Genomic DNA, 25,549 nt, shown 5'->3' with positions numbered 1-25,549 from the left:
AACCATCTAGGTTTGTTGCAAGAAATCAGTGCTATATAATCTCATGAAATGCTGGCACAGTGTCTGGTGCAGTGTCTGGCACAGTATATTTTAACTGTTATTATCAATGTTTAGACCTGAGAATAAATTCTCTCCTGCCATTTCTCTTTGAGATTATAAGGCAAGCTCTTTGGAGTGGGAGTGGTTATACTTTTACAATATTTCTGTGATTTGGGTTTGAAAAATTGTCCAACCAAAACGTACAAATAAAGTGGATACTAAGGCTGAAATTATTATGGCTGTCCTCTATAATATGATTTTATGTTTATAATTTTTAAAAATTTAAAGTTCAAATTTATTGACTTTATAGGTTTATAAACAAATTAGATTTATTGCTAATAAATGTTAGTAATAGTTTTATTGTTTTATGTATTGAAGTTTCTCATTAGACTTTGTTTAAAGAAGAGTGATTCTGTTGTTTTTTAAAAAAAGAAAAGAAAACAAAAAACCCACCATAAAGATACCTTTTTTAGATTGTTCTCTTCACCCCGGCCTTTCCTCTCTCTTTCCAAGGGCTTTGAGTTCATTTCATTCTTGACTTTTTCTCCCCAGTGTGCATGTTTGCTCTTTAGTCCTCTTCTAACTTGGTTATTTTTGCATGTCTACCTGTTTATGACATAGAATGTCTCCCTAGTATCTCATCTGTTTTGCTTCTCTTTGAGCTCACATGTAATCTTGAGAATACACCTTTGTCCATCAAAGAGAAAACATAAGTTTTGGTATAAAATTAGGCATAATAAGCATCATTAACCTCCAAACTCTTTGAAAGTTTCTGGAAGTTCCTCCTCAAATCTTCCTAATGTTGGCCAGCCTCTTCCTCAGAGCCTTTTTTACATCATTTAAAATGTTTTAATTATTAGTATTGTGACAATCTTGATTTGTTTTCCGTTGCAACATATTTAGTATTTGAGCCACCTTCTAAGTTTAGTTTACTTTTGGATAGCTGGCCTGTGGCCCTCATGATTTATAAAATTGTTTCCAAGGGACAGAACAAATGATTTGTAAAGCTTTTTTTAATAATAAATAAAATAGATTCGTAATTTGGAATTTTTTCCCTATTAGTATAGCATCTTAGTGTATATAACTGTCTTTGAGCTGGACATTCTGAATGTTTTTATTATGTATTTATTTTACAGAACAGAGGACAACACAGCAAGGTCAGGTGTATTTCCTACATACACAGACTGGTGTGAGCACATGGCATGATCCAAGAGTGCCCAGGTAAGAACGTATTTTAAGTACTCTTTAGACCAGCAAAGAGCCATTTCACACCTAGGATTTCTTTGATTTTTAAGAAATTTTTACCTTTTAAAAATAGTTATGTAGGAGTTTGACTCTTCTGATAGTTATTTCAGTGTTGACATTTAGTAGAAAGTGCTACCTACTTCTCTACAATCCTACCTCAGTTCTCCCCTCCCTTACCAGTCCCTAACCATCCTCCCCTGCTTGCCCTTAAAAAAAGTGGAACAAAAACATGGATCTCTTGGTTTTTTTTGTTTTTGTTTTTGTTTTTTTTAATGGAGTATCACTCTGTTGCCCAGGCTGAAGTGCAGTGGTGCAATCTTGGCTCACTGCAACCTCCACCTCCTGGGTTCAAGCGATTCTCTTGCCTCAGCCTCTCAAATAGGTGGGGCTATAGGCACATGCCATCACGCCCAGCTAATTTTTGTATTTTTAGTAGAGATGGGGTTTCACCATATTGGCCAGGCTGGTCTGAAACTCCTGACCTCGAGTGATCCACCCGCCTCAGCTTCCCAAAGTGCTGGGATTACAGGCACGAGTCACCGTGCCCGGCCCACAATGTGGATCTTTTAGGAGTTTGAAACTTGTCCTGGGGTACCAAGCAGGGTGGCTTTCACCAGTATTCCCAACAGTTTCAGAGGTTGAGGCAGAAGGAGTCTTTGAGCTTGGGAGTTTGAGACCAGTCTGAGCAACATAGAGAGACTCCATCTCTACCAAAAATTAAAAATCACCCACATGTGGTGGAACCTGTCTGTGGGGCCAGTTACTTGGGAGGCTAAGGTAAGAGGATTGCTTGAGCCAGGGAGGTTGAAGCTGCAATGAGCCTTGGTTGAACTACGTACTGCACTCCAGCCTGGGCAAAAGAGCAAGACCCCATTTCAAAAGAAAAGAGAAAGAAAATTTGTGTAGTCCCAGCTGCTTGCAAGGCTAAGGTGGGAGGTGGAGGCTGCAGTGAGCCAAGATCACATCACTGCACTCTAGCCTGGGTGACAGAGAGAGACACCATTTCAAAAAAAAAAAAAAAAGAAAAAGAAAAGGATAGGAAAAGAAACTTGACCTGGGGAAAAACCATAGAAACATACCCTTTAAAAAAGGGTAGTGGGTTGATAAAGTTCTCAATTATGGTTCAGCTTAAAAAAAAAAAATCTTTAAAAAAATTTAACCTCAGCCGGGCGCGGTGTCTCAAGCCTGTAATCCCAGCACTTTGGGAGGCCGAGGCGGGTGGATCATGAGGTCGAGAGATCGAGACCATCCTGGTCAACACGGTGAAACCCCGTCTCTACTAAAAATACAAAAAAAATTAGCTGGGCGTGGTGGCGCGTGCCTGTAATCCCAGCTACTCAGGAGGCTGAGGCAGGAGAATTGCCTGAGCCCAGGAGGCAGAGGTTGCGGTGAGCCAAGATCGCGCCATTGCACTCCAGCCTGGGCAACAAGAGCAAAACTCCGTTTCAAAAAAAAAACTTAACCTCATAAATGTATTCCATGTTCTTTTATGTGTTCCTTAATAAAATTTCATATTAATGTAGAAAACAACCTAATTTAATTAATTCATTAATTTTTTTTAGATGGAGTCTCGCTCAGTTGCCCAGATTGGAGTGCAGTGGCCCTTTGTCAGCTCACTGCAGCCTCCACCTCCCGGGTTGAAGCGATTCTCCTGCCTCAGCCTCCTGAGTAGCTAGGATTACAGGCACCTGCCACCATACCCAGCTAGTTTTTGTATTTTTGGTAGAGGCAGGGTTTTATCATGTTGTCCAGGGTTGTCATGAACGCTTGACCTCAGGTGATCTGCCTGCCTTAACCTCTCAAAGTGCTGGGATTGCAGGCGTGAGCCACTCTTCCTGGCCCTAATTTAACTTAAATATCCAAACTTGTGTATTTCAGCTGCAGACATTGCACTTACTAACCAAAATGTGTTACTTTTAACTTCAGAAAGATGAAATGACACCCAAATGAATTTACTGATTTACTGTAATTTTGAAACATTCTTTTCTTCCTCCCTCCCTCCATCCCTCCCTTTTTTTTTTTTGAAATGGGATCTGGCTCTGCTGTCCAGGCTGGAGAGCAGTAGTATAGTCCTGACTTATTACAACCTCTGTCTCCTGGACTGAAGCCGTCCTCCTGCCTCAGCCTCCTGAGTAGGTGGGACTACAGGCATGTGCCACTACACCCTGCTAATTTTTGTATTTTTAGTAGAGATGGGGTTTCGCCATGTTGCCCAGGCTAGCCTCGAACTCCTGAGCTCAAGCAGTCTGCCTACCTCCACCTCCCAGAGTGCTGGCAATAGAGGCATGAACCACCATGGTTGGCCCTTTGAGTTACTTTTTAATGAATACATACAAAGTACCAAGTAGTCCAGAAACTGCAAAAAGCTTGAATTCTAAATTAAATTCTAAAGCAACTTTGTATGTTGCACATACAGAGGATTTGTAGATGTGGATATTTTATAAGCACAGCAGCCTCCCTCCTCCAAAACAAAACAAACCCCCCAAAACAACCCACAGAGAGTTTTTTTTTTTTCCTACCTAAAGCTTATACTCAGGACTCTATTGTGTATTTGAATCAAAAACAGATGTGACTGGCTAGTCTTGGGTTGCTTTGATACTCTCTATTTATAAATAATACTGTGATAATGAAAATGTCTTACTTTATGTTACAGAGCTCAGAATCCTTTGAGAGTGGCAACCAAGGGAATATGCTTTAACTCATTACTTTATCATTTTGTCATTTCTGTGTCTTGACAGTATGAGCTGTTTTTAAAAGTAGTGGGGGCCGGGCACAGTGGCTGTCACCTGTAATCCCAGCATTTTGGGAGGCTGAGGCAGGAGGATCATGAGGTCAGGTGTTCGAGACCAGCCTGGACAACGTGATAAAAACCTGTCTCTACTAAAAATACAAAATTAATCAGGTGTGGTGGCATGTGGCTGTAATCCCAACTACTCGGGAGGCTGAGGCAGAATTGCTTGAACGTGGGAGGCAGAGGTTGTGGTAAGCCAAGATTGCGCCATTGCACTCCAGCCTGGCAACAGAGCAAGACTCCATCTCTAAAAAAAAAAAAATAATAAATAAAAAGTAGTGGAGAGGAAATTTTACATTTTTTTAAAGCTTACTTAAAAATACTTACTTTAAAATAATCCAAGGGCCTAACTTCTCAAAATCAGTTTTATTATATAAATAATAAAAAGTTTTTTGGATTCTGTTTATCTAGTTGAAGGTCAATAATAAGCTTTCCTTTAAAATAATTAGAAATCATTTGTAGGAAATGCATAGAATAAAAACGATCATGATTTTTAAAAATCTATAGGATCATGATTTTTAAAAATCTAAAACTAGATGATTTACAATAGCGAGAAAGTTGACCTTGAGTTATCTGTTGAAAGAATAGCATATAAGCTGGCAACAGAAATTGAAATTGAGACAGCTTTAAGCACCACTGTTGGTAATAGGCACTTATTCCAGAGGACACATGTCAGTTGTTCATTAATGAGTAGTAAAGGATTTCTGTGAAGCTTTAAGAATATCCATGTTAAATATTGACATATATTTTGAATGATGATTTTATGAAATAACACTCGGGATTATTTTTCTTATTCACTATCCCCCATTGTTACCTTAAAAACTTTTATCTTTTGGAGGATCCTTTAGTAAGTATAGAGGATCTTTTATCAAAGTATACTATAAATATTTAAATTGTGTTAGAATATCACTATTCAAAGATATTTATAACATTGCAAAGTCAGACTCTTTAAAACAAACATTAAAACAAAGTCAGACTCTTTTAAACAAACTTTATAAAGATATCCAGGATACCTAGATTTATTCAAGAAATCTCATTTCATCATGTTTTGCATTTATCTTTAAAACAATGATTAATGCCTTGTTATTTGTTATATTACAGATTGACTATAGTCTTGAAATACAGATCTGTATTACTTCGTATGACTGTATAACATTCCTTTTTTTCTTTTTTGAGATGAAGTCTCGCTCTGTTGCCCGAGCTGGATTTTAAACAAACTTTATAAAGATATCCAGGATACCTAGATTTATTCAAGAAATCTCATTTCATCATGTTTTGCATTTATCTTTAAAACAATGATTAATGCCTTGTTATTTGTTATATTACAGATTGACTATAGTCTTGAAATACAGATCTGTATTACTTCGTATGACTGTATAACATTCCTTTTTTTCTTTTTTGAGATGAAGTCTCGCTCTGTTGCCCGAGCTGGAGTGCAGTGGTGCGATCTCAGCTCACTGCAACCTCTGCTTCTGGGTTCAAGCGATTTTCCTGCCTCAGCCTCCCAAGTAGCTGGGACTACAGGCAAGTGCCAGCATGCCTGACTAATTTTTGCATTTTTAGTATAGATGGGGTTTCAGTATGTTAGCCAGGCTGGTATTGAACTCCTGATCTTGTGATCCACCTGCCTCAGACTCCCAAAGTGCTGGGATTACAGGTGTGAGCCACTGTGCCCAGCCAACATTCCGTTTTTTTAAACCAGCTCCCAGTGAAACATATAGATTATTTCCAGTTTTTAGCTCTTTTAATCAGTGCATTATCACTCTCCCATGTGTGGCTATAGATTTATAAAATTCTAAACAAAATGACCTGAAATGAAATTCTTTTTTTTTTTTTTTTGAGATGGAGTTTCGCTCTTGTTACCCAGGCTGGAGTGCAATGGTGCAATCTCAGCTCACCGCAGCCTCCACCTCCTGGTTTCAGGCCATTCTCCTGCCTCAGCCTCCTGAGTAGCTGGGATTACAGGCACGCGCCACCATGCCCAGCTAATTTTTTGTATTTTTAGTAGAGACGGGGCTTCACCATGTTAACCAGGATGGTCTTGATCTCTTGACCTCGTGATCCACCCGCCTCGGCCTCCCAAAGTGCTGGGATTACAGGCTTGAGCCAACGCGCCCGGCAAATTCTATATTTTATCAGTTAATTGTTCATTTTTTGATTTCAATAATTGTTTTTCTTGTTTTTAACTTTTAAGTTTGGAGTACATGTGCAGGTTTGTTACAGGTAAACTTGTGTCATGGGGGTTTGTTGTACAGATGATTTTGTCACCCAGATACTAAGCCTAGTACTCATTAGTTATTTTTGCTGGTCCTCTCCCTCCTCCTACCCTCCACCCTCCCATAGGCCACAGTATCTGTTGTTCCTCTCTATGTGTCCATGTGTTCTCATCATTTAGCGCCCACTTATAAGTGAGAACATGCAGTATTTGGTTTTCTGTTCCTGCTTTAGTTTGCTAAGGATAATGGCCTCCAGATCCTGTTTTTTATTTCTAAACCATTAAAAAATCTATTTGGGGCCAGCGCAATGGCCCGTGCCTATAATCCCAGCACTTTGGGAGGCTGAATTGGATGGATCACTTGAATCCAGAAGTTTGAGATCAGCCTGGTCAACATGGCAAAACTTCATCTCTACAAAAATTTAAAAATTAGCCAGGTGTGGTGGTGCATGCCTATAGTCCCAGCTGATACTCAGGAGGCTGAGTTGGGAGGATTACCTGAGCCTGGGAAGGTTGAGGCTGCAGTAAGCTGTATCACACCACTGGCTGCAGTAAGCCGTGATCACACCACTGCATTCCAGCCTGGGCAACAGAGTAAGAACCTGTCTCAAAAAAATACATATTTTTTTGTTTATTCCTAGTAATTTTTCTTTGATAGCTCATCTTTGTGATTGTACTTTTTTATTCTTGAAAACATTATATATCACAACTCTTTTCTTTTTGGTCTCTAACAGTCTTTGGGGACCTAATTCTGGGATTTTTTTGTTGTCTCTGCTGCTGGCTGTGTGTTGAGTCTGCTGTGGACTCTGTCATAGTGGTGTTTTTTTTTTTGTTTTTTGTTTTTTTTCCTGAGGGGTTTGGTGATCTTAGATGCTGAATTTATTCTTTGAACTGAATTAGTTGGGAGTTCTGTGGACCTGCAGTGGGAATGTAGTATATTTTCCTGGAATCACTTCATTTCCTCTTTGAGTTCTCAGCTTGCAGAGGAAGCTTCAGGTTTCCTATCCCAGTCTTGCTGCTAGCCTGACCCTCTGCCTACCTGCCACTCACATACCACCTTCACTCAGTCCCCCCAACTCCCTTTTTTTTTTTTTTTTTTTAATTTGAGGAGGATTCTTGGAACTTTCCCCTGCCTCTTTTGAGACTAGCAGTGTTTCAGATAGTGTTTTTTTCCCCACACTTTAGCTGTTATGTAGCAGGAGTCTCTTGGAATACCTATAACAGGAGTCAGAATCATTACTTTGGCAAATTTAGGTCACTGTGTGCCCATGATTGTGTTTCACCATGACCAAGGAGAGGTCTTCTCAGGAAAAACATCTTTCTAGTTTAACTTTTAAAATGTGATTTTGATGAAATTTGTCGTTATTTATAATTGTCTGTTACAAATTTATAGTAAACATGCTGCTTTTATTTTCTTCTTCTTCTTCTTCTTCTTCTTCTTCTTCTTCTTCTTCTTCTTCTTCTTTTTCTTTTTTTTTTAAATAAAAAGAGGACCACAGAAACACTTAACTGTCTCAAATTCTTTTTTTTTTTTTTTTTTGAAACGGAGTTTCGCTCTTGTTACCCAGGCTGGAGTGCAATGGTGCGATCTCGGCTCACCGCAACCTCCGCCTCCTAGGTTCAGGCAATTCTCCTGCCTCAGCCTCCTGAGTAGCTGGGATTACAGGCACGCGCCACCATGCCCAGTTGATTTTTTTGTATTTTTTTAGTAGAGACGGGGTTTCACCATGTTGACCAGGATGGTCTCGATCTCTTGACCTTGTGATCCACCTGCCTCGGCCTCCCAAAGTGCTGGGATTACAGGCTTGAGCCACCGCACCCGGCCCTGTCTCAAATTCTTGACTTTGCTTGATCACTTTCAGGGTATGTCATTTCTTTGGTATTTACAGATGGCTCTGGTAGCCTAAACTATTCATTTAAGATCAGCCTGGGCAACATGGCAAAACTTCATCTCTACTAAAAATTTAAAAAATAGCTGGGTGTAGTGGTGCACACCTCTAGTCCCAGCCATCTGGGAAGCTGAGTTGGGTGGATTACCTGAGCCTGAGTTAGGAGGATTACCTGAGTATATCATACATTCTTTTTTATATGAGACAGAGTTTTGCTCTTGTTACCCAGGCTGGAGTGCAATGGCGCGATCTCGGCTCACCACAACCTCCGCCTCCTGGGTTCAGGCAATTCTCCTGCCTCAGCCTCCTGAGTAGCTGGGATTACAGGCACACGCCACCATGCCCAGCTAATTTTTTGTATTTTTAGTAGAGATGGGGTTTCACCATGTTGACCAGGATGGTCTCGATCTCTCGACCTCGTGATCCACCCGCCTCGGCCTCCCATAGTGCTGGGATTACAAGCTTGAGCCACCGCGCCCGGCCATCATACATTCTTATATGCAGCCTCAGTTATGTCACCAAGGGCAGTGACTTTACGCTTCTGGTGAATCACAACAGCAATTTCAACACTTTGGGAGATTCACTGAAAGATTTAATTCTAACAGTGTAGAGGATAAAAATTTGCAGTTCTCTTGCCAGTTTATTATAGAGGTTACAACTCTGGAACAGCCAAATGGAAGCAATTCTTAGGGCACAGTATGGGGGGAGGGCAAGGAGCTACCATACCCTCTCTGGGCAGGCTACCCCCACAGTACCTCAATGTGTTCACCAACATAGAAGCTCCTTACTCATTCTTTAAGGCCCTATAAATCCTTGTCTATATATACTTGTATTTTAAGAATGTATAATATAGTAACAGTAGTCTTTGGTCCATTAAAAATCTTAGCTTTTCTTATTGCAGTGGCAACTCTTAGAGCATTCTTGGTAATGTATCTTAAAAAGGTTCTTTATTGACTAACTTTACAAATTTTAGAATTGCAGTTTATTCTTTAAAAATACACTGTGATTATTTTCAGGATCATAATTTCAGTAACATTTCCAGTTTTGCTTTGTTGGAGAGCTTAAAATTAATCTTGGAATGGACATTTTTCACAAATTTTATGTTATAGTAAAGAAAGAAATGAAGGGAAATTTTAGAAAACATTTAATTCCTTATATCACTGACACTTAACAAAATTATTTCCTGTCAAACAAGTATTGAAATACAGTTTATGTTGGCAGATACTGTGATTGATTTTATATTAATTTAAATCTGTATTACATTAAAGCCTTGGAACTTACTTAAAAATGTAGGCTACATGATAAGTTTTTCTGAGCCATTTATGGATTGGCTTTTGAAGATGCGAGTTTGTTAAACCGTTGGGAATTAAAAGATTCCAGCTGAACATCTCAAGTTTCTGAAACAATACATTTTCTCAGACTTCGTGGAATTGTTCTGTGTCATTTACACTTGCTTGGTTCAGCAGGGCCAGCAATGAGGTATTTTTTATTTTATATTTGTTTTTGCAGGGATCTTAGCAACATCAATTGTGAAGAGCTTGGTCCATTGCCTCCTGGATGGGAGATCCGTAATACGGCAACAGGCAGAGTTTATTTCGTTGACCATAACAACAGAACAACACAATTTACAGATCCTCGGCTCTCTGCTAACTTGCATTTAGTTTTAAAGTAAGTTTTTGAAACAATACATGTTAAAATGTGAGTTAAACAAGATGAAACTGATAGATGCTTTTAATAATAAATATGAGGCTGGGTGTAGTGGCTCACACCTTTAATCAATCCCAGTGCTTTGGGAGGCTGAGGCAGTAGGATCACTGGAGGCCAGGGGTTTGACACTAGCTTGGTCAGCATAGTGAGACCTAATCTCTACAAAAAAGAAAAAAAAGTTTTTTAAATTAAAAATTCAGCTGGGTAGCCGGACACGGTGGCTCACGCGTGTAATTCCAGCACTTTGGGAGGCTGAGATGCGCAGATCACCTGAGGTCAGGAGTTCGAGACCAGCCTGACCAATATGGTGAAACCCCATCTTTTAAAAAAAAAAAAAAAAAATCAGCTGGGTGCAGTGGTACATGCCAGCAGTTCTAGCTTCTTGGGAAACTGAGGCAGGAGATTTGCTTGAGCCCAGGAGTTTGAAGCTGCAGTGGACTATGATCACACCACTCCAACTCCAGCTTGGGTGACAGATGGAGACCGTTTCTTAAAGAGTGGAAGAACATCTACTTTGATCAGTTAAAATTTACTTTTGTTGAGCAAAATTTATGTAGAGTGTGACAAGGTTTACTCTGATATGAGTATTTTAAATCTACTATGCTTAAGTAGGAACCTGTCTTGAAATGTTAGGAAAAGAGTTATCAGAGGTGCTCAAGATGGCCTTTTTACAGAGGCAATATCTTGATAGGAGAAGTAGGGGTTGAACAGGCTAATCGTGTGTTGCCATTGTAATACAAAATTATTAATAATTTATATTAATGGCTAACACTTCAGTAGCACTTATTGTGTGCCAAGCATTGTTCATTATTCTTTACATATGTTAGCAAGGCCAGGCACGTGGCTTATGCTGTAATCCCAGCACTTTGGGAGGGTGAGGTTGGAGGATAACTTGAGCCTAAGAATACAGGACCAACCTGGGCAACATAGACTTCGACCTCTTCTCTTAAAAAAAAAAAATTTAAAAAATCAGCTGGGCATGGTGGTGTGCACCTGTGGACCCAGCTACTCAGGACACTGAGGTGGGAGGATCACTTGAGCTCAGGAGATCGTGGCTGCAGTGAGCTGTGATTGTACCACTCATTCCACCTTGAACAGCAGAGTGAGACTGTCTTTAAAAAAGCAAACAAAACCCAAATTAGTAATTTCATCCTCAGAAAAGTGCTATGAGTTAGCTATTGCCATTTTTACAGATGAGGAAACTGAGGTGTAGAGGTTACAGACTTTCTATATGTTGCCAGTGGTGAAGTCTGGAGTGAAACCCAGATGATCTGGCTTCAGCTGCCTGTCAGGCGCTGGACTGAGCATTGTGTATTATTTGCATCCTTTGCTTCTCTTTTCTCTCCTGCTGCCTCATTTCTTTTAACTGTTACTCATTAGCATTGCCTTTTGAAGAATGGGGGCAGCAGGAGGAAATGAGAAGAGGAAACTCCATTACCAAGCAAAGTAGCAAAGTGTCTATTTTAACACTTCTGGCAAAAACACTGAAAGTGGTATAGCAACAAGGATTTTAGGCTAAGAACTTGGAGAACAAGGTTCACTCTGACCCCTGAATAATTCATTTTAGCTTCTCTAAATGAATGGTGGCATTACTTGCTGTCTTCCTCATTCTTTTGTTGTAAAATTCTTATTATGTATGTTAAAACGTTAAAAACACAAGAAAATAATAATATACTTTAAAACAACTTCTGAAAATGTCTTTGTTTCATAATCTCTTGGGAGTTAGGTTAAATAAAGCAAAAATTTAAATGAGAGCTGACCACCAATTTTTTAAGATAATAGGAGAAAATATTTAAAGTGTGTATCTTTGGTTCCTTCTTTGAAATGTGTATAATTATCCTTGCAGTCTCATTATGTCAGTCGATCTTTATTGTAGATACAAGATTCTAAAACTTTGCTTACAAATGAAGGTTGCAAGTATTTGAAAGCCCTAATGTAAAAGTATCTGAAGAAATAGAGAAGTATCGACTGTTTCTCTGCATTAGGATTTATGTAGCTTAGATAGCAAAATAAGTGTCGTCTGCCGTCTGCCCTTTGAGTAACTGCTCTAGGGCACTTGCCTGGTGGTGGAATTGCTATGTCATGGAATATTTCTGTCTTCAACTTTAATATATAAAGGCAACTTTTCTAAAGTGGCTATACCAGTTTAGTCTATATAACTCAGCAATATATGAGTTTCTGTTGCTGCAGAACCTTGCCAGTGCTTGCTTTTTTTGGACTTTAAAATTTTTGCATTCTGATGATGTTTAATGGTTTCCCATTGTAACTTGAATTTGAATTTGCCTCATTGCTGAAGAGGTTGAGCACCTTTTTATAGGTTTATTGACTATTTGGAGTTTCTGTTTTTGTGAAGGTCCTCTTCACAATTTTTTGCCATTGTCTGTTGAACTTGAATAGCTTTTCTTTGGCCTGTTGACCAGTTGCATCAATGCTTACGTGAATTGTTTATATCTTTTTGCCCATCTGTCTAATGTAATCTTTATCTTTTAAAATTTGAACTATAAGCAAATGTTTTTAATACACTTACAGTTTTGTCTTTTACAGTAAAGTCTTTAATCCATGTGAACTTTACTTTTGTGAATGGATTTTTTTTCTTTTTGAGATGGCATCTTACTCTGTCGCCCAGACTGGAGTGCAGTGGTGCAGATCTCAGCTTACTGCAACCTCTGCCTCCTGGCTTCAAGCAATTCTCCTGCCTCAGCCTCCTGAGTAGCTGGGACTTAAAGGGGCATGCCACCACGCCTGGCTAATTTTTGTATTTTTAATAGAGACGGAGTTTCACTGTGTTAGTCGGGCTGATCTCAAACTCCTGACCCCAAGTGATCCTCCCATCTTGGCCTCCCAAAATGCTGGGATTGCAGGTGTGAGCCAGTTGGCTTGCCTGGATTTTTTAAAAGGGTAATATGGGGGACAGATTGGAATTTGGGGAGATGATAAGGAATAAAGGATGTTAGAGTACTCTGCAGAGGGCTGTTGCTTTACTTTTGTATCATAATTCTTTGTTACTTTTCTGCTTCCCTACTAGAGTTTGGATTACTTAACCCGTATCCCATTTATTTTTGCTTTTTTAGTATGTAACATACGCAAGTACGTGACAAATGTATAGTGATAATGAAGAGCCAGTATGGCTCTCTAAGAGGCCCAGGAAAGCTCCAAGAGGTGATTGTACTTTATTTACCTCCTGCCCCCAGGAACATCCCTTTAGATCAAGCTTTTCCAACCCACGGCCCTTAGGTTGGGCCCAGGATGGCTTTGAATGCGACCCAACAGAAACTGGTAAACTTACTTAAAAACCATTATGTGGGCCAGGTGCGGTGGCTCAACACCTGTTATCCCAGCACTTTGGGAGGCCGAGGAGGGCAGATTGCCTGAGGTCAGGAGTTCAAAACCACTCTGGCTAACATGGTGAAATCCTATCTTTACCAAAAATACAAAAGTTAGCCAGGCGTGGTGGCGGGTGCCTTTACTCTCAGCTACCTGGGGTCCAGGAGGTTGAGGCAGGAGAATCTCTTGAACCTGGGAGGCGGAGGTTGCAGTGAAGCGAGATCATGCCACTGCATTCTAGCCTGGTTGATAGAGCCAGACCTTGTCTCAAAAACAAAACAAAATACTATGAGATTTTTAAAATAGCTCATCAGCTATCATTAGTGTATTTTATGTGTTGCCCAAGACAACTCTTCTTCTTCCAGTGTTGCCCAGGGAAGCCAAAAGATTCCACACCCCTGCTTTAGGTAATAGAAGTTTGCCTTGATGTTACTGGTAGAATATTTCAGTAGAACAGTTATAGCTCTTCCATCTTTTTGCTGAATAGTTAGTTGTATTAAATAACTGAATAAAAATAATGTTCTGAAGGAAGAACTACAGGTGGGACAATTAAAAATGTCTGTTGCCTTTTCCGTTTGTTGGAGTAAATGACAGGAAGTAACTTGAAGAACATTTGACTAGTTTTCTTGTAATTATCAGTTTTCCAATTTTGTTGATTAGTTTGCATTAATATGGCCAACATTTGCATGATCTGAAAGTTTTATGTGTATTTCTAATAGAAAGTTTTCATTTGAATATTTTTTTTGTTTTTTGTTTTTTTTTTTTTTGAGACGGAGTTTCGCTCTTGTTACCCAGGCTGGAGTGCAATGGCACGATCTCGGCTCACCGCAACCTCCGCCTCCTGGGTTCAAGCAATTCTCCTGCCTCAGCCTCCTGAGTAGCTGGGATTACAGGCATGCGCCACCATGCCCAGCTAATTTTTTGTATTTTTAGTAGAGACGGGGTTTCACCATGTTGACCAGGATGGTCTCGATCTCTCGACCTCGTGATCCACCCGCCTCGGCCTCCCAAAGTGCTGGGATTACAGGCTTGAGCCACCGCGCCCGGCCTATTTTTTTTGTTTTTAAGTATTAATTTGTTCCTCTCTTCAATATCTTTGATTTGCAAGTTATTATGCTATGAAAAAGCTTAAGGCTGGGCATGGTGGCTCACACTCGTAATCCTAGCACTTTGTGAGGACAAGGTAGGTGGATCACTTGAGGCCAGGAGTTCGAGATCAGCCTGGCCAACATGGCAAAACCCAATCTCTACAAAAATACAAAAAAAATTAGTTGAGTGTGATGGTAGGTGGCTGTAATCCCAGCTACTCGGGAGGCTGAGGCATGAGAATTCCTTGAACCTGGGAGGTGTAGGCCATAGTGAGCTGAGATCGTACCATTGTACTGCAGCGTGGGCAACAGAGCAAGTCTCTGTCTTAAAAGAAAAGAAAAACCAGAAAGCTTAAGCATTTGTATTGTAGGGTTCCCCTCACCAAGGACAGGATTTCACAACTCCACCTACTAGTTCAGTAAAAATCTCTAATCTGATAGATCCTCCCTGGGGTTTATAGTCACGTTACTTTTTTTTAAAATTTTATTTATTTATTTATTTTGACAGAGTTTCGCTCTTGTTACCCAGGCTGGAGTGCAATGGCGCGATCTCAGCTCACCACAACCTCCGCCTCCTGGGTTCAGGCAATTCTTCTGCCTCAGCCTCCTGAGTAGCTGGGATTACAGGCACGTGCCACCATGCCCAGCTAATTTTTTTGTATTTTTAGTAGAGATGGGGTTTCACCATGTTGACCAGGATGGTCTCTAACTCTTGACCTCGTGATCCACCCGCCTCGGCCTCCCAAAGTGCTGGGATTACAGGCTTGAGCCACCGCGCCCGGCCAGTCACATTACTTTAGATAAAATACATAAAAATTATTTGTAGCGTTAAAGTTTGTAACATAAAGTGATAAGTTAGTTTTTATTTAGCTGTGTAATGTACATAATTCATATGTGAAATAATTTATTACATTGAGATATATAAGAAACAATCTTAACCTTAAATTGTAGTTTTAAAAAGATTCATAAGGAGCTAATTTTAAATTGTAACTGTTAATTTTTACATATCAGGTTATGTTGGATAGAAGTATCTTTTTTCTATTAATGTTTTATTTCTATTTTTAAAGATTTTTAGCTGGGTGCAGTAGCTCACACCTATAATCCCAGCACTTTGGGAGGCTGAGGTGGGTGGATCACGAGGTCAAGAGATCGAGACCATCCTGGTCAACATGGTGAAACTCCGTCTCTACTAAAAATACAAAAATTAGCTGGGCATGTTGGCGCGTGCCTGTAATCCCAGCTACTCAGGAGGCTGAGGCAGGAGAATTGCCTGAACCCAGGAGGTGGAGGTGGCGGTGAGCCAAGATCGTGCCATTGCACTGCAGCCTGGGTAACAAGAGTGAAACTGCGTCTCAAAAAAAAAAAAAAAAAAAAAAAAAAAAAAGATTTTAAAATTTTGGCATTTTTACTGAGACAAGTGTTAACGGAGTTTTGAACCTATGTCTCTGAGCCATCAAATATATTATTACCTTATTTGGTAGATCTAACGTGGTTTTTATTGTTTTTCCCTCCATGGAGTGTTTCTTTTTGGCAACACTGTCATTAGAATATAGATTATTGTTATTATCAGGCTAATTCTGAAGTGATTAGCCCTTAATTTTGAATTTCAGTTTGCTATGATGTATGGATTTATATTGTTAGATAATCTAAAATATTTTTAGATTATTTTTTTTAAGTTAGTATTTTTTTTATTGTTTCAGCATTTAGGAAATGAGAAAGGCATATTGCATTATAATCAGATAGAGGAACTGGGCGCAGTTGCTCACGACTTTAGTAATCCCAGTGCTTTGGGAGGCTGGGTTGGAGGATCCTTTGAGCCCACGAGTTGGAAGTTACAGTGAGCTATGATTGTGACACTGGATGTCACTTCATCCTAGGCAACAGATTGAGACCCTACTTATCTGAGCCACATAAAAATGTTGTGGGACAAATCGTGTTCTAGAGAGGAACATGGTATTCACACTGAGAAGAACTGAGAATTAATATGTTGGGAGGAAGCAACAAAAGAAGTTACCTCTTTGAAGTATATCCTGGGCCTATTGTATATAAATGTACATTTGTAGGATATCCTGTTTGACTTTAAAAAAAAGCCTTTCTACAGAGATGCATTAATCTTCCTTAGCCCTTTTATACAAATCCCTCCTACAATGTTACTGGCATTATTCTCTTCTGGGGGGCCATTTTTCATGTTCTGAAGGTTGTGTAGTTTCTGTGTAGACCTCAATATCTAATCTGTCAATGACAGGATACAGTGTTGTCAAACTATTGCAAAACATTGCCATTGGGGTTAACTAAATAACTTTGCCAAGGAAGCATATTCTTGTAAGAAATCATTTTAGTCAGTTTTTTCCCCCCCATTTCCTTTGCTTGAAAAGCATGTTTTTCTAACTCAGTAACTATCTTAATAGTAGCTATAGTAACTGGTATTTATTTTGCACTTACCATGCTCTGAGTGCCCATTGGGATCGCAATCCTAGGCTACCTCCTTCTCACCAATGAGAAAATGGAGCCTCAAGCAGTTTTAACTTGTCCAGAGGTGCATAAAAAGTGATAGAGCTGGGATTTGAATGCTCCCAATCCAACTATGGAGGTCTTTTTTCCCTTCTTGTTTTGTTTCCTTGAACACTATTTCCCTTCCTTTGACTGGCATTGCATGAAGATATTCTGCCTTATACCCTTAAAGGAAGCTTTTCTTTTGAAAGAAAAAGATGACTTATGGGCAAGGGGATTACTATTTTAGTCTTTTCTCTGCTTATCAGATTTACTTGATTTTAAGAAAATCATGCCGGGCGCGGTGGCTCAAGCCTGTAATCCCAGCACTTTGGGAGGCCGAGGCGGGTGGATCACGAGGTCGAGAGATCGAGACCATCTTGGTCAACATAGTGAAACCCCGTCTCTACTAAAAATACAAAACATTAGCTGGGCATGGTGGCTCATGCCTGTAATCCCAGCTACTCGGGAGGCTGAGGCAGGAGAATTGCCTGAACCCAGGAGGCGGAGGTTGCGGTGAGCCGAGATCGCGCCATTGCACTCCAGCCTGGGTAACAAGAGCGAAACTCTGTCTCAAAAAAAAAAAAAAAAAAAAAAAAAAAAGAAAAGAAAATCATTTGCTTATTTCATAAGGTCTCTAGACCAGGCATCTCCAAACTACGGCCCCCTGCTGCACTTCAGGAAGGGGCACCTCTTTCATTGGTGGTCAGTGAGAGGAGCACAGTATGTGGCGGCCCTCCAGCGGTCTGAGAGATAGTGAACTGGCCCCCTGTGTAAAAAGTTTGGGGACGCCTGCTCTAGATATTGGCAGAGGCCCTAAAGTATAGCAGACCAGCACCCCCACTGTTTCCTGGTCTGCACTCTCACATCAGCCCTTACAGAACTATTCCTTGCACCTTAGCACACCTGAAGAGACAGGCCGCTTTAGTGGGTAGTTAGATTTTTTTTCCCCAAGTGCATCAGGAACAGCAGTTCTAGGCTAGCTGCCCCCATCCCAAAAGGATTTTCTGCTCTGTCAGTTTTGTCCTTCAGCTTTAAACCGCCTTTCCATTTGCATGGCTGAATCTTTTACATGAGACCTTGTGAACAGGCTTGATGTCTGCTGGATTTTTTAATATCAGCCTTATTGAAATATACTGACATAGAATAAACTGAATATTTAAAGTGTACAGTTTAAGTTTTGACATACTATAAAACCATCACCACAGTGAGGGTAGTGAACATATTCACCACCCCCACAAGTTTTCTCTTGCCCTTTTGTGATTTCCTCTATCCCTGCCTGTGGGACTTCCACCCTTGTGATGGTTTCCCAGGGCTGTCGTAACAAAATACCATGAACTGGGTGGCTTAAAACAACAGAAATTAATTCTCTCCCAATTCTGGAGGCAGAACTACAGAGTAAGGGGCAGGCATGATGAGTTCCTTCCACAGGCTTTGAGAGAGAAGCTATTCCATGCCTCTCTCCTAACTTCCAGTGGTTTCTAGAAGCCTTGGTGTTCATTGGCTTGTAGACAAATTGCTCCAGTCTTTGTCTTCTGTCTTCCCATAGTCTTCTTTCCAGTTTGTATGTGTCCTAATTCCCTCTTCTTATAAAGACATCAGTTTTTGGAATTAAGGCCTTCCTAATCCAGTATGACCTGACCTTACCTTGATTAAATCTATAAAGACTTTATTTCCAAATAAGATCACATCCACAGATTGACCAGTTGTTGAGATGTCAGCATATCTTTTTGGGGGACACAGTTCAACCCAGGACACCCCATCTCTTGCCAACTACTGACCTGCTTTCTGTCAGTATATTAGTTTGCATTGTCTAGATAAATGGAATCGTGCAGTATGTGTTCTTTTTATTTGGTTTCCTTTACTCAATAATCTTGAGACTCATCACTTTTGTTGCATATAGTTCATTTCTTTTTATTGTCGGTGGTATTCCATTGTATGGATCCACGGTGTATTCATTTATCTACCGATAGGCATTTGGGTTGTTTCCAGTGTTTCACTATGACAGATTAAACTATCCTGAACATTTATATGCAAGTCTTTGTGTGGACATGTGCTCTCATTTCTCTTGGTTAAATAACCTAGGAGTAGAATGGCTTCTTGGGTGAAATCTTTTGCCTTGCCCCCAGCCCTCTCAAAATGAGCAGCTCCATTTTTTGTTGAGTTTTGAGTTCTTTTAGATATCAGATACATGCTTTCCAAAGGTCTTCTCCTAGTCTGTGACTTGATTTGTCTTTTAGTTTTCCTAAACAGTGTATTTTGAACAGCAGCAATTTTCTTTAAGCCAGGGATGGTGTTGTGTGCCTATAGTTCTAGCTACCAGGAGGCTGAGGCAGGAGGATCACTTGAGCCAGGAGTTCAGGACCAGTCTGGGCAACATAGCAAGACCCTAGCTCTTTAAAAAAATTTAAAAATGGATGTTCTTCCATTATTATGCCTTTTTACCTTGTTAAAGAAATGTGTATGTGTGCATGTGTGTTTACATGTGTGTTCTTTCACAGATTGTGCTTTTGGTGTTGTATCTAAGAAATCATTAATTGCATGATGTATGTCATAACAGAATTTCTCCTGTGTTTAAAAGTTTTATGGCTTTGGATTTTACATTGATGTGTGCACTCCATTTTGAGTTACTTTTTATATCTGATGTGAAATAAACCCAAGTTCATTTTTCAAAATGAGATTATACAGTTGTTTATGGAATGCTTTTCTTTACATGATCTATTTTGATTTTGTGTGTATATTTTAAAAACCTTTATTATAGTATTTGTAAGAGTAGTTAATATTGACTTGGCATTTTTAACAAAGCTGTATTTGTATTTTCTCTGTATGGTCATATGTTTTAGGTATAATATTTGGCCTAGTATATAAAAAGAAGAATCCCTGCCAAGCTGCCATTCAGACTCCTGTTTGGCTCTTCCAGAAAGACAGACTCCAGATAACAAGCAGTGTTTGGCACATGCCTGAATTTTAAAGTGGGTGATACTAAACTCTGTAGAGGAAAATGGAAGCTATATTGGAAAATCTTGTCCTCAGAAGCTGTATAAAGCTTTATGGATAAAATTCCATTATTCAGTTCTATCAGTTTATATGGACTATGAGAAATAAACTTTTGTAGCTGGTTTATTGCTGCCAAAAAATGTCAAGCCAAGTGTGTATCCTAATAAGGCTTGGAAAATGATACATCTAGGCTTGCTGTTTTAACTGTATACTTGTAACTTTTAAAATTTAAAATACTTTAATAACAACCTCTTTGTTTACTTCTAGTCGGCAGAACCAATTAAAAGACCAACAGCAGCAGCACGTGGTATCGTTATGCCCTGATGATACAGAGTGCCTGACAGTCCCAAGGTACAAGCGAGATCTGGTTCAGAAACTAAAAATTTTGCGACAAGAACTTTCCCAGCAGCAGCCTCAGGCGGGTCACTGCCGCATTGAGGTTTGCAGGGAAGAGATTTTTGAGGTAAATTTACAAGCCTTTTTTTGTTTTATTTTTTCCAGAAACCCGTTGCTTGCTAATACAAACCTTATTTTAAATTAGAGAGACATTACATTTGTTTTATGCTCTTTTCTAAGAATACTGAGAAAGCGCTCAGTAATTTCTTCTTTCTTTCTCTTCCTTATTTCTTCCTTTCTCTCCTTCCTCCCTCCCTCCCTCTCTCCTTTCTTCCTTCTGTCTCTCTCTCTTTTCCCTTCCCTTCCCTTCCCTTCCGGTTCCAGTTCCGGTTCCGGTTCCGGTTCCTGTTCCTGTTCCTGAGACAAAGTCTTGCTCTGTCACCTAGGTTGGAGTGCAGTGGCATGATCATAGCTCACTGTAGCCTTGAACTCCTGGGCTCAAGCAGTGCTCCCACCTTAGCCTCCCAGATAGCTAGGACTACAGGAGCATGCCATCATTCCCAGCTATTTAAGAAAGAACTTTTTTCTACAGAGTTTGGCTGTGTTGTCCAGGCTGATCTAGAATTCCTGGCCTCAGTTGATCCTCCTGCCTCAGACTCCCAAAGTGTTGAGATTATAGGTGTGAGCTACTGCACCTGGCCAAATTTCACCTTATTTAGACTTGAGTTTTTTGGGTGGATTGGAAGGGAGAGAGTAAGTAATAGGCTAAAAGGACCTTATTGTAATCATGTATTAAAAATTATTTTCTTCAGGAATCATATCGACAGGTCATGAAAATGAGACCGAAAGATCTCTGGAAGCGATTAATGATAAAATTTCGTGGAGAAGAAGGCCTTGACTATGGAGGGGTTGCCAGGTAAGAACTTGCCTGCCAGCTTATGACATACGGATCTTTATACTTACACATTTAAGATACTTCCTGTGGTGTAACTTTCTCATTGGCATTTATTTTTTGGTATTATATTCCCTAATGTTTGTGTTCCTGAGGATATCCTAATAGATATATTCATAATGAGGTTAGGGTAGTACTGCTACCGGACAAGTGTTTTAGAACTCCCCATTACATCATCTGAGTCCAGTGAGACTGCAAGCCCTGTGTTTTCTTCGTCTGTCTCCTTCAGCACGTTATTGCCTCTGCTTTGCATTGTCAGGAACAATTTTGAGATTTAAATGATATATGATCTGAACTGAATACTGGTTTTATTTGCTTCCATTGTTATGGCTTTTTACCTTGTTAAAGGAGTGTATATGTGTGCATGTATGTATACACATGTGCATATCATGATGGTCCTCAGAACGTTTCAATACAGAAGGTATAATGCTTTTGCTACATTTGTAACTCACAGGCCAAGTCAAATTGATTTTCTTTTCTTTTTTTTGGAGGAGACAGGGTCTCCCTCTGTCACTCAGGCTGGAGTGCAGGGGCGAGATCTTGGCTCACTGCAACCTCCCCTTCCTGGGCTCAAGAGATCCTCCCACCTAAGCCTCCTCAGTAGCTGGGACTACAGCTGCAAGCCACCATACCCGGCTAATTTTTGTATTTTATTCTGTAGAGATGGGGTTTTGTCATGTTGCCCAGGCTGGTTTGAACTCCTGAGCTCAAGCAATCTACCTGCCTCAGCCTCCCAAAGTGCTGGGGTTACGGGTGTGAGCCACCACACTCAGACTCAGCCAGTGATTTATTTCTGACATTATATTTACTACAAGAATTCTTTTCTGAGCGTGAAAATTCATTTTATTTATTTTTCTTTTATTTTTTTCCTGTCCATTTTGCAGACAGAGAAAATGCATTTTATATAAATGTAGGAGAAACACTGTAGCTCTGTATTGAAATGTTCTAAGGATCATTATGATAATTCTGCTAGCCCTGATCTTATGTTTTCACTAATTCCCATTAATTGTTATTTAGCATTACATGTGTGTATCTGTAGACTTATTTTCATTCTGTCACCTTCTAAACCTATGGATGGATAGTTTTTAGTGTGGATTTTTAAAAATAATCTCTTGCACATCATACTTAGGACTTGATAGTTTCTGTGGAATTCTTATTACTCATAACTAGAGTTTGAATGTTTATTGGGAAAACATCATCATCTGCTGGTGGCATCTAAGTACTACAATTATATATATAGATCAAATAAATAGTTTATCGTATTTATTCTTTTAGAGTCAGGGTCTCACTCTGTCACTGAGGCTCCATGGAATGTAGTGGTATGATCATGGCTCACTGCAGCCTCGAACTCCTGGGTACAAGTGATCCTCCTGCCTCAGCTTCCTAAAGAGCTAGGACTATAGGCATATGCTTCCATGCCTAATTAAAAAAAAAAATTTTTTTTTCTGTGGAGACAGTGTCTCTCTGTGTTGCCCAAACTGGTATCAAATTCCTGGCCTTAAGTGATCCTCTTGCCTCAAGCCTCCCAAAGTGCTGGAATTACAGACATGAGCCACCATGCCTGGCTAGTAGTCAGTTTCTTGTTTTTTAACCTTACTACTCTTGGGGTTTGAGCAGAATAAATGGAATGTGGCAGTGATCTGCCTTTTCTGAATTTCATTTCATAATAGAATCTCAAAGTAGTTGAGTTCTGTTCTTATTTGTGTTCTAACTACTTGATAAAACAAAACAAAAATTTACATTTTCTTTTTGAAAAACACATATACACCCCAAAAACACAAGACACATCAGATGAGTGTTGGGAAGGCTGCTTATGTGGCGACGTCACTTCTTTTTTTAATCTCTAGAGTAGTTTTTCGAATATTACTTAATGGTAGTAATTTGATTTAGACTCCATCACATAGAATTTTGAAACATTTTGATTTAACTAGTTTTAATACTATTCTGCATTTGCTTGAAAATATTATTCAATCTGTTTAATCCATAATATCGAAATATGTCATTTAAATAAGCTTCCTTCGCCAAGGAATGACAAGAATTAAGACTAGAACTACATCTCATAAGTCCTAGACTAGTGAATTTCCACAGTGAGTAACAAATTATCTTTTATACTTTGAAAATATCAAAGATTTAATAAATTAGAGGTGGTAGTACTTTTTATTATAGGTTTTAAAAACATTGATTTACATTTGAAGTCAAGAAGTGGTACAGAATGTACCCCAAAGAATGCAGGCTTGCCCTTGGGTCCATACAGACACCAAATGCCTTGGAATCTTTATCCACTTTTATTTTTATTATGGTATGTTTTGGGTTTATACAGTGAAAGATAATGAAATGGATAATGAAATGCCTTACTCAATACTACAACAAGGCCAGGCGCGGTGGCTCACGCCTGTAATCCTAGCACTTTGGGAGACCGAGGTGGGTAGATCACGAGGTCAGAAGATTGAGACCATCCTGGCCAACATGGTGAAAATCCATCTCTACTAAAAATACAAAAATTAGCTGGGTGTGGTGGCATGTGTCTGTAATTGCAGCTACTTGGGAGGCTGAGTCAGGAGAATTGTTTGAACCAGGGAGGTTGCAAATCTGCCATGTTAGTGGATCTGGATATGTAGACTTTTTTTTTTTTTTTGAGACAGGGTCTCACTCTGTCACCCAGGTTGGGTGCAGCAGTGTGATATCAGCTCATTGCAGCCTCAACCTCCAGGGCTCAAGCAGTCCTCCTACCTCAGCCTCCAAAGTAGCTGGGACTATAGGCATATGCCACCAGCCTGGCTAATTTTTGTATTTTTTTGTAGCAATGGGGTTTTGTCTTGTTGCCCAGGCTGGTCACAAACTCCTGAGCTCAAGCGAACCACCCGTCTTGGCATCCCATGGTGCTGGGATTATAGGTGTGAGCCATCGCCCCCAGCCTCACACAGACATTTTGAAATAAAACCATATTCTTCCTTTTGTTTTGTTTATTATGAATTAAAAATTTATCTGGCAATTAAAAGTAACATACCGGCCGGGCAAGGTGGCTCAAGCCTGTAATCCCAGCACTTTGGGTGGCCGAGGCGGGTGGATCACGAGGTCGAGAGATCGAGACCATCCTGGTCAACATGGTGAAACCCCGTCTCTACTAAAAATACAAAAAATTAGCTGGGCATGGCGGCACGTGCCTGTAATCCCAGCTACTCAGGAGGCTGAGGCAGGAGAATTGCTTGAACCCAGGAGGCGGAGGTTGCAGTGAGCTGAGATCGCGCCATTGCACTCCAGCCTGGGTAACAAGAGCGAAACTTGGTCTCAAAAAAAAAAAAAAAAAAAAAAAAAAAAAAAAGTAACATACCAGGCTGGGTGAGGTGGCTCATGCCTATAATCCCGGCACTTTGGGAGGCCAAGGCAGGTGGATCACCTGATGTCAGGAGTTTGAGACCAGCCTGGCTAATATGGTGAAACCCTGTTTCTACTAAAAATTCAAAAAATTAGCTGGGTGTGGTGGCGTGCTCCTGTAATCCTAGCTTCTCAGGAGGCTGAGGCAGGAGAATTACTTGAACCTGGGTGGTAGAGGTTACAGTGAGCTGAGATCACGCCATTGCACTCCAGCTTGGACAACAAGAAGGAACCTTTGTCTCAAAAATAAATAAATAAATAAAAAGTAACAGACCACCAGACTGTATCATCTCATGAGTAGTTGAACTGATGGATAATACTTTTATACTCTTTGACTAAAATATAATAAATTTGCCTAAATTTTGAGTGAGATGTTACTTCAGTGTAATGAGATAAGAGTTTTTATTTGCTATTTGGGCATGGTAGATTTTTTCCAATGTGATCTTATATAACTGTGCTTAGTGCATTTTTGCCTTTTATGATTAAAAAAAATTCTAAAATGATTAATTAATGGCATATCTTAACAGAAATATATACATTAACAAAAATATTCCTTGGTCTTATCTTGTTTTCTAGGGAATGGTTGTATCTCTTGTCACATGAAATGTTGAATCCATACTATGGCCTCTTCCAATATTCAAGAGATGATATCTATACATTGCAGATCAATCCTGATTCTGCTGTTAATCCGGTATGATTTGTTGTTATGATTATGTGAATTAAGTTGTGACCTATAATGCTTTTCATCTTTACATGTTAACATAGTTTATTATTTAGAAATTTTTGTCCTTGTCCTAGTTGTACCCTTTGACTCAGCAATTCCTCTTCTACAAAGTTTTCCCAAGCAGATGATTATAGATATATGCTACAGTTTAAACAGTAAACATCCCTGTTTCCATAGTAGCTCCCAACTGAAAACAACACACTTGTCTTCAAGAAGGGAGACTGATTAAATTATGACATGAAGCAGAGTAATACAAGTGATTAAAGTCATAGATTCTGGAATTAGAAAGACATGTCATCGTCTCATCACTTACTAGCTTTGTGACCTGTGAGGGCAAGTTCATGGACGTAAACTTCAGTTTTGTCATTGCTAATAAA

At 39.7% G+C, this 25,549-nt stretch overlaps 1 protein-coding gene across 3 annotated transcripts in view; it reads left to right on the top strand.

Moving 5' to 3' along the window:
* Positions 1 to 25,549, top strand: part of SMURF2 (SMAD specific E3 ubiquitin protein ligase 2) — a 125,011-nt gene that overhangs the window by 86,630 nt on the left and 12,832 nt on the right. For all 3 annotated transcript variants that reach the window (XM_039476856.2, XM_039476855.2, XM_074388857.1), the window contains 5 exons: positions 1,176 to 1,260; positions 9,689 to 9,847; positions 20,053 to 20,248; positions 20,934 to 21,037; positions 25,025 to 25,139. In XM_039476856.2, coding sequence (XP_039332790.1) covers positions 1,176 to 1,260; positions 9,689 to 9,847; positions 20,053 to 20,248; positions 20,934 to 21,037; positions 25,025 to 25,139 — 659 coding nt within the window. The remainder of the gene's footprint in view (positions 1 to 1,175; positions 1,261 to 9,688; positions 9,848 to 20,052; positions 20,249 to 20,933; positions 21,038 to 25,024; positions 25,140 to 25,549) is intronic.

Source organism: Saimiri boliviensis, chromosome 17 (assembly GCF_048565385.1).
Source record: "Saimiri boliviensis isolate mSaiBol1 chromosome 17, mSaiBol1.pri, whole genome shotgun sequence".
Taxonomy (NCBI): domain Eukaryota; kingdom Metazoa; phylum Chordata; class Mammalia; order Primates; family Cebidae; genus Saimiri; species Saimiri boliviensis.
The sequence above is the reverse complement of the archived record's forward strand: the minus strand, read 5'-3'. Positions and strand labels throughout refer to the sequence as shown.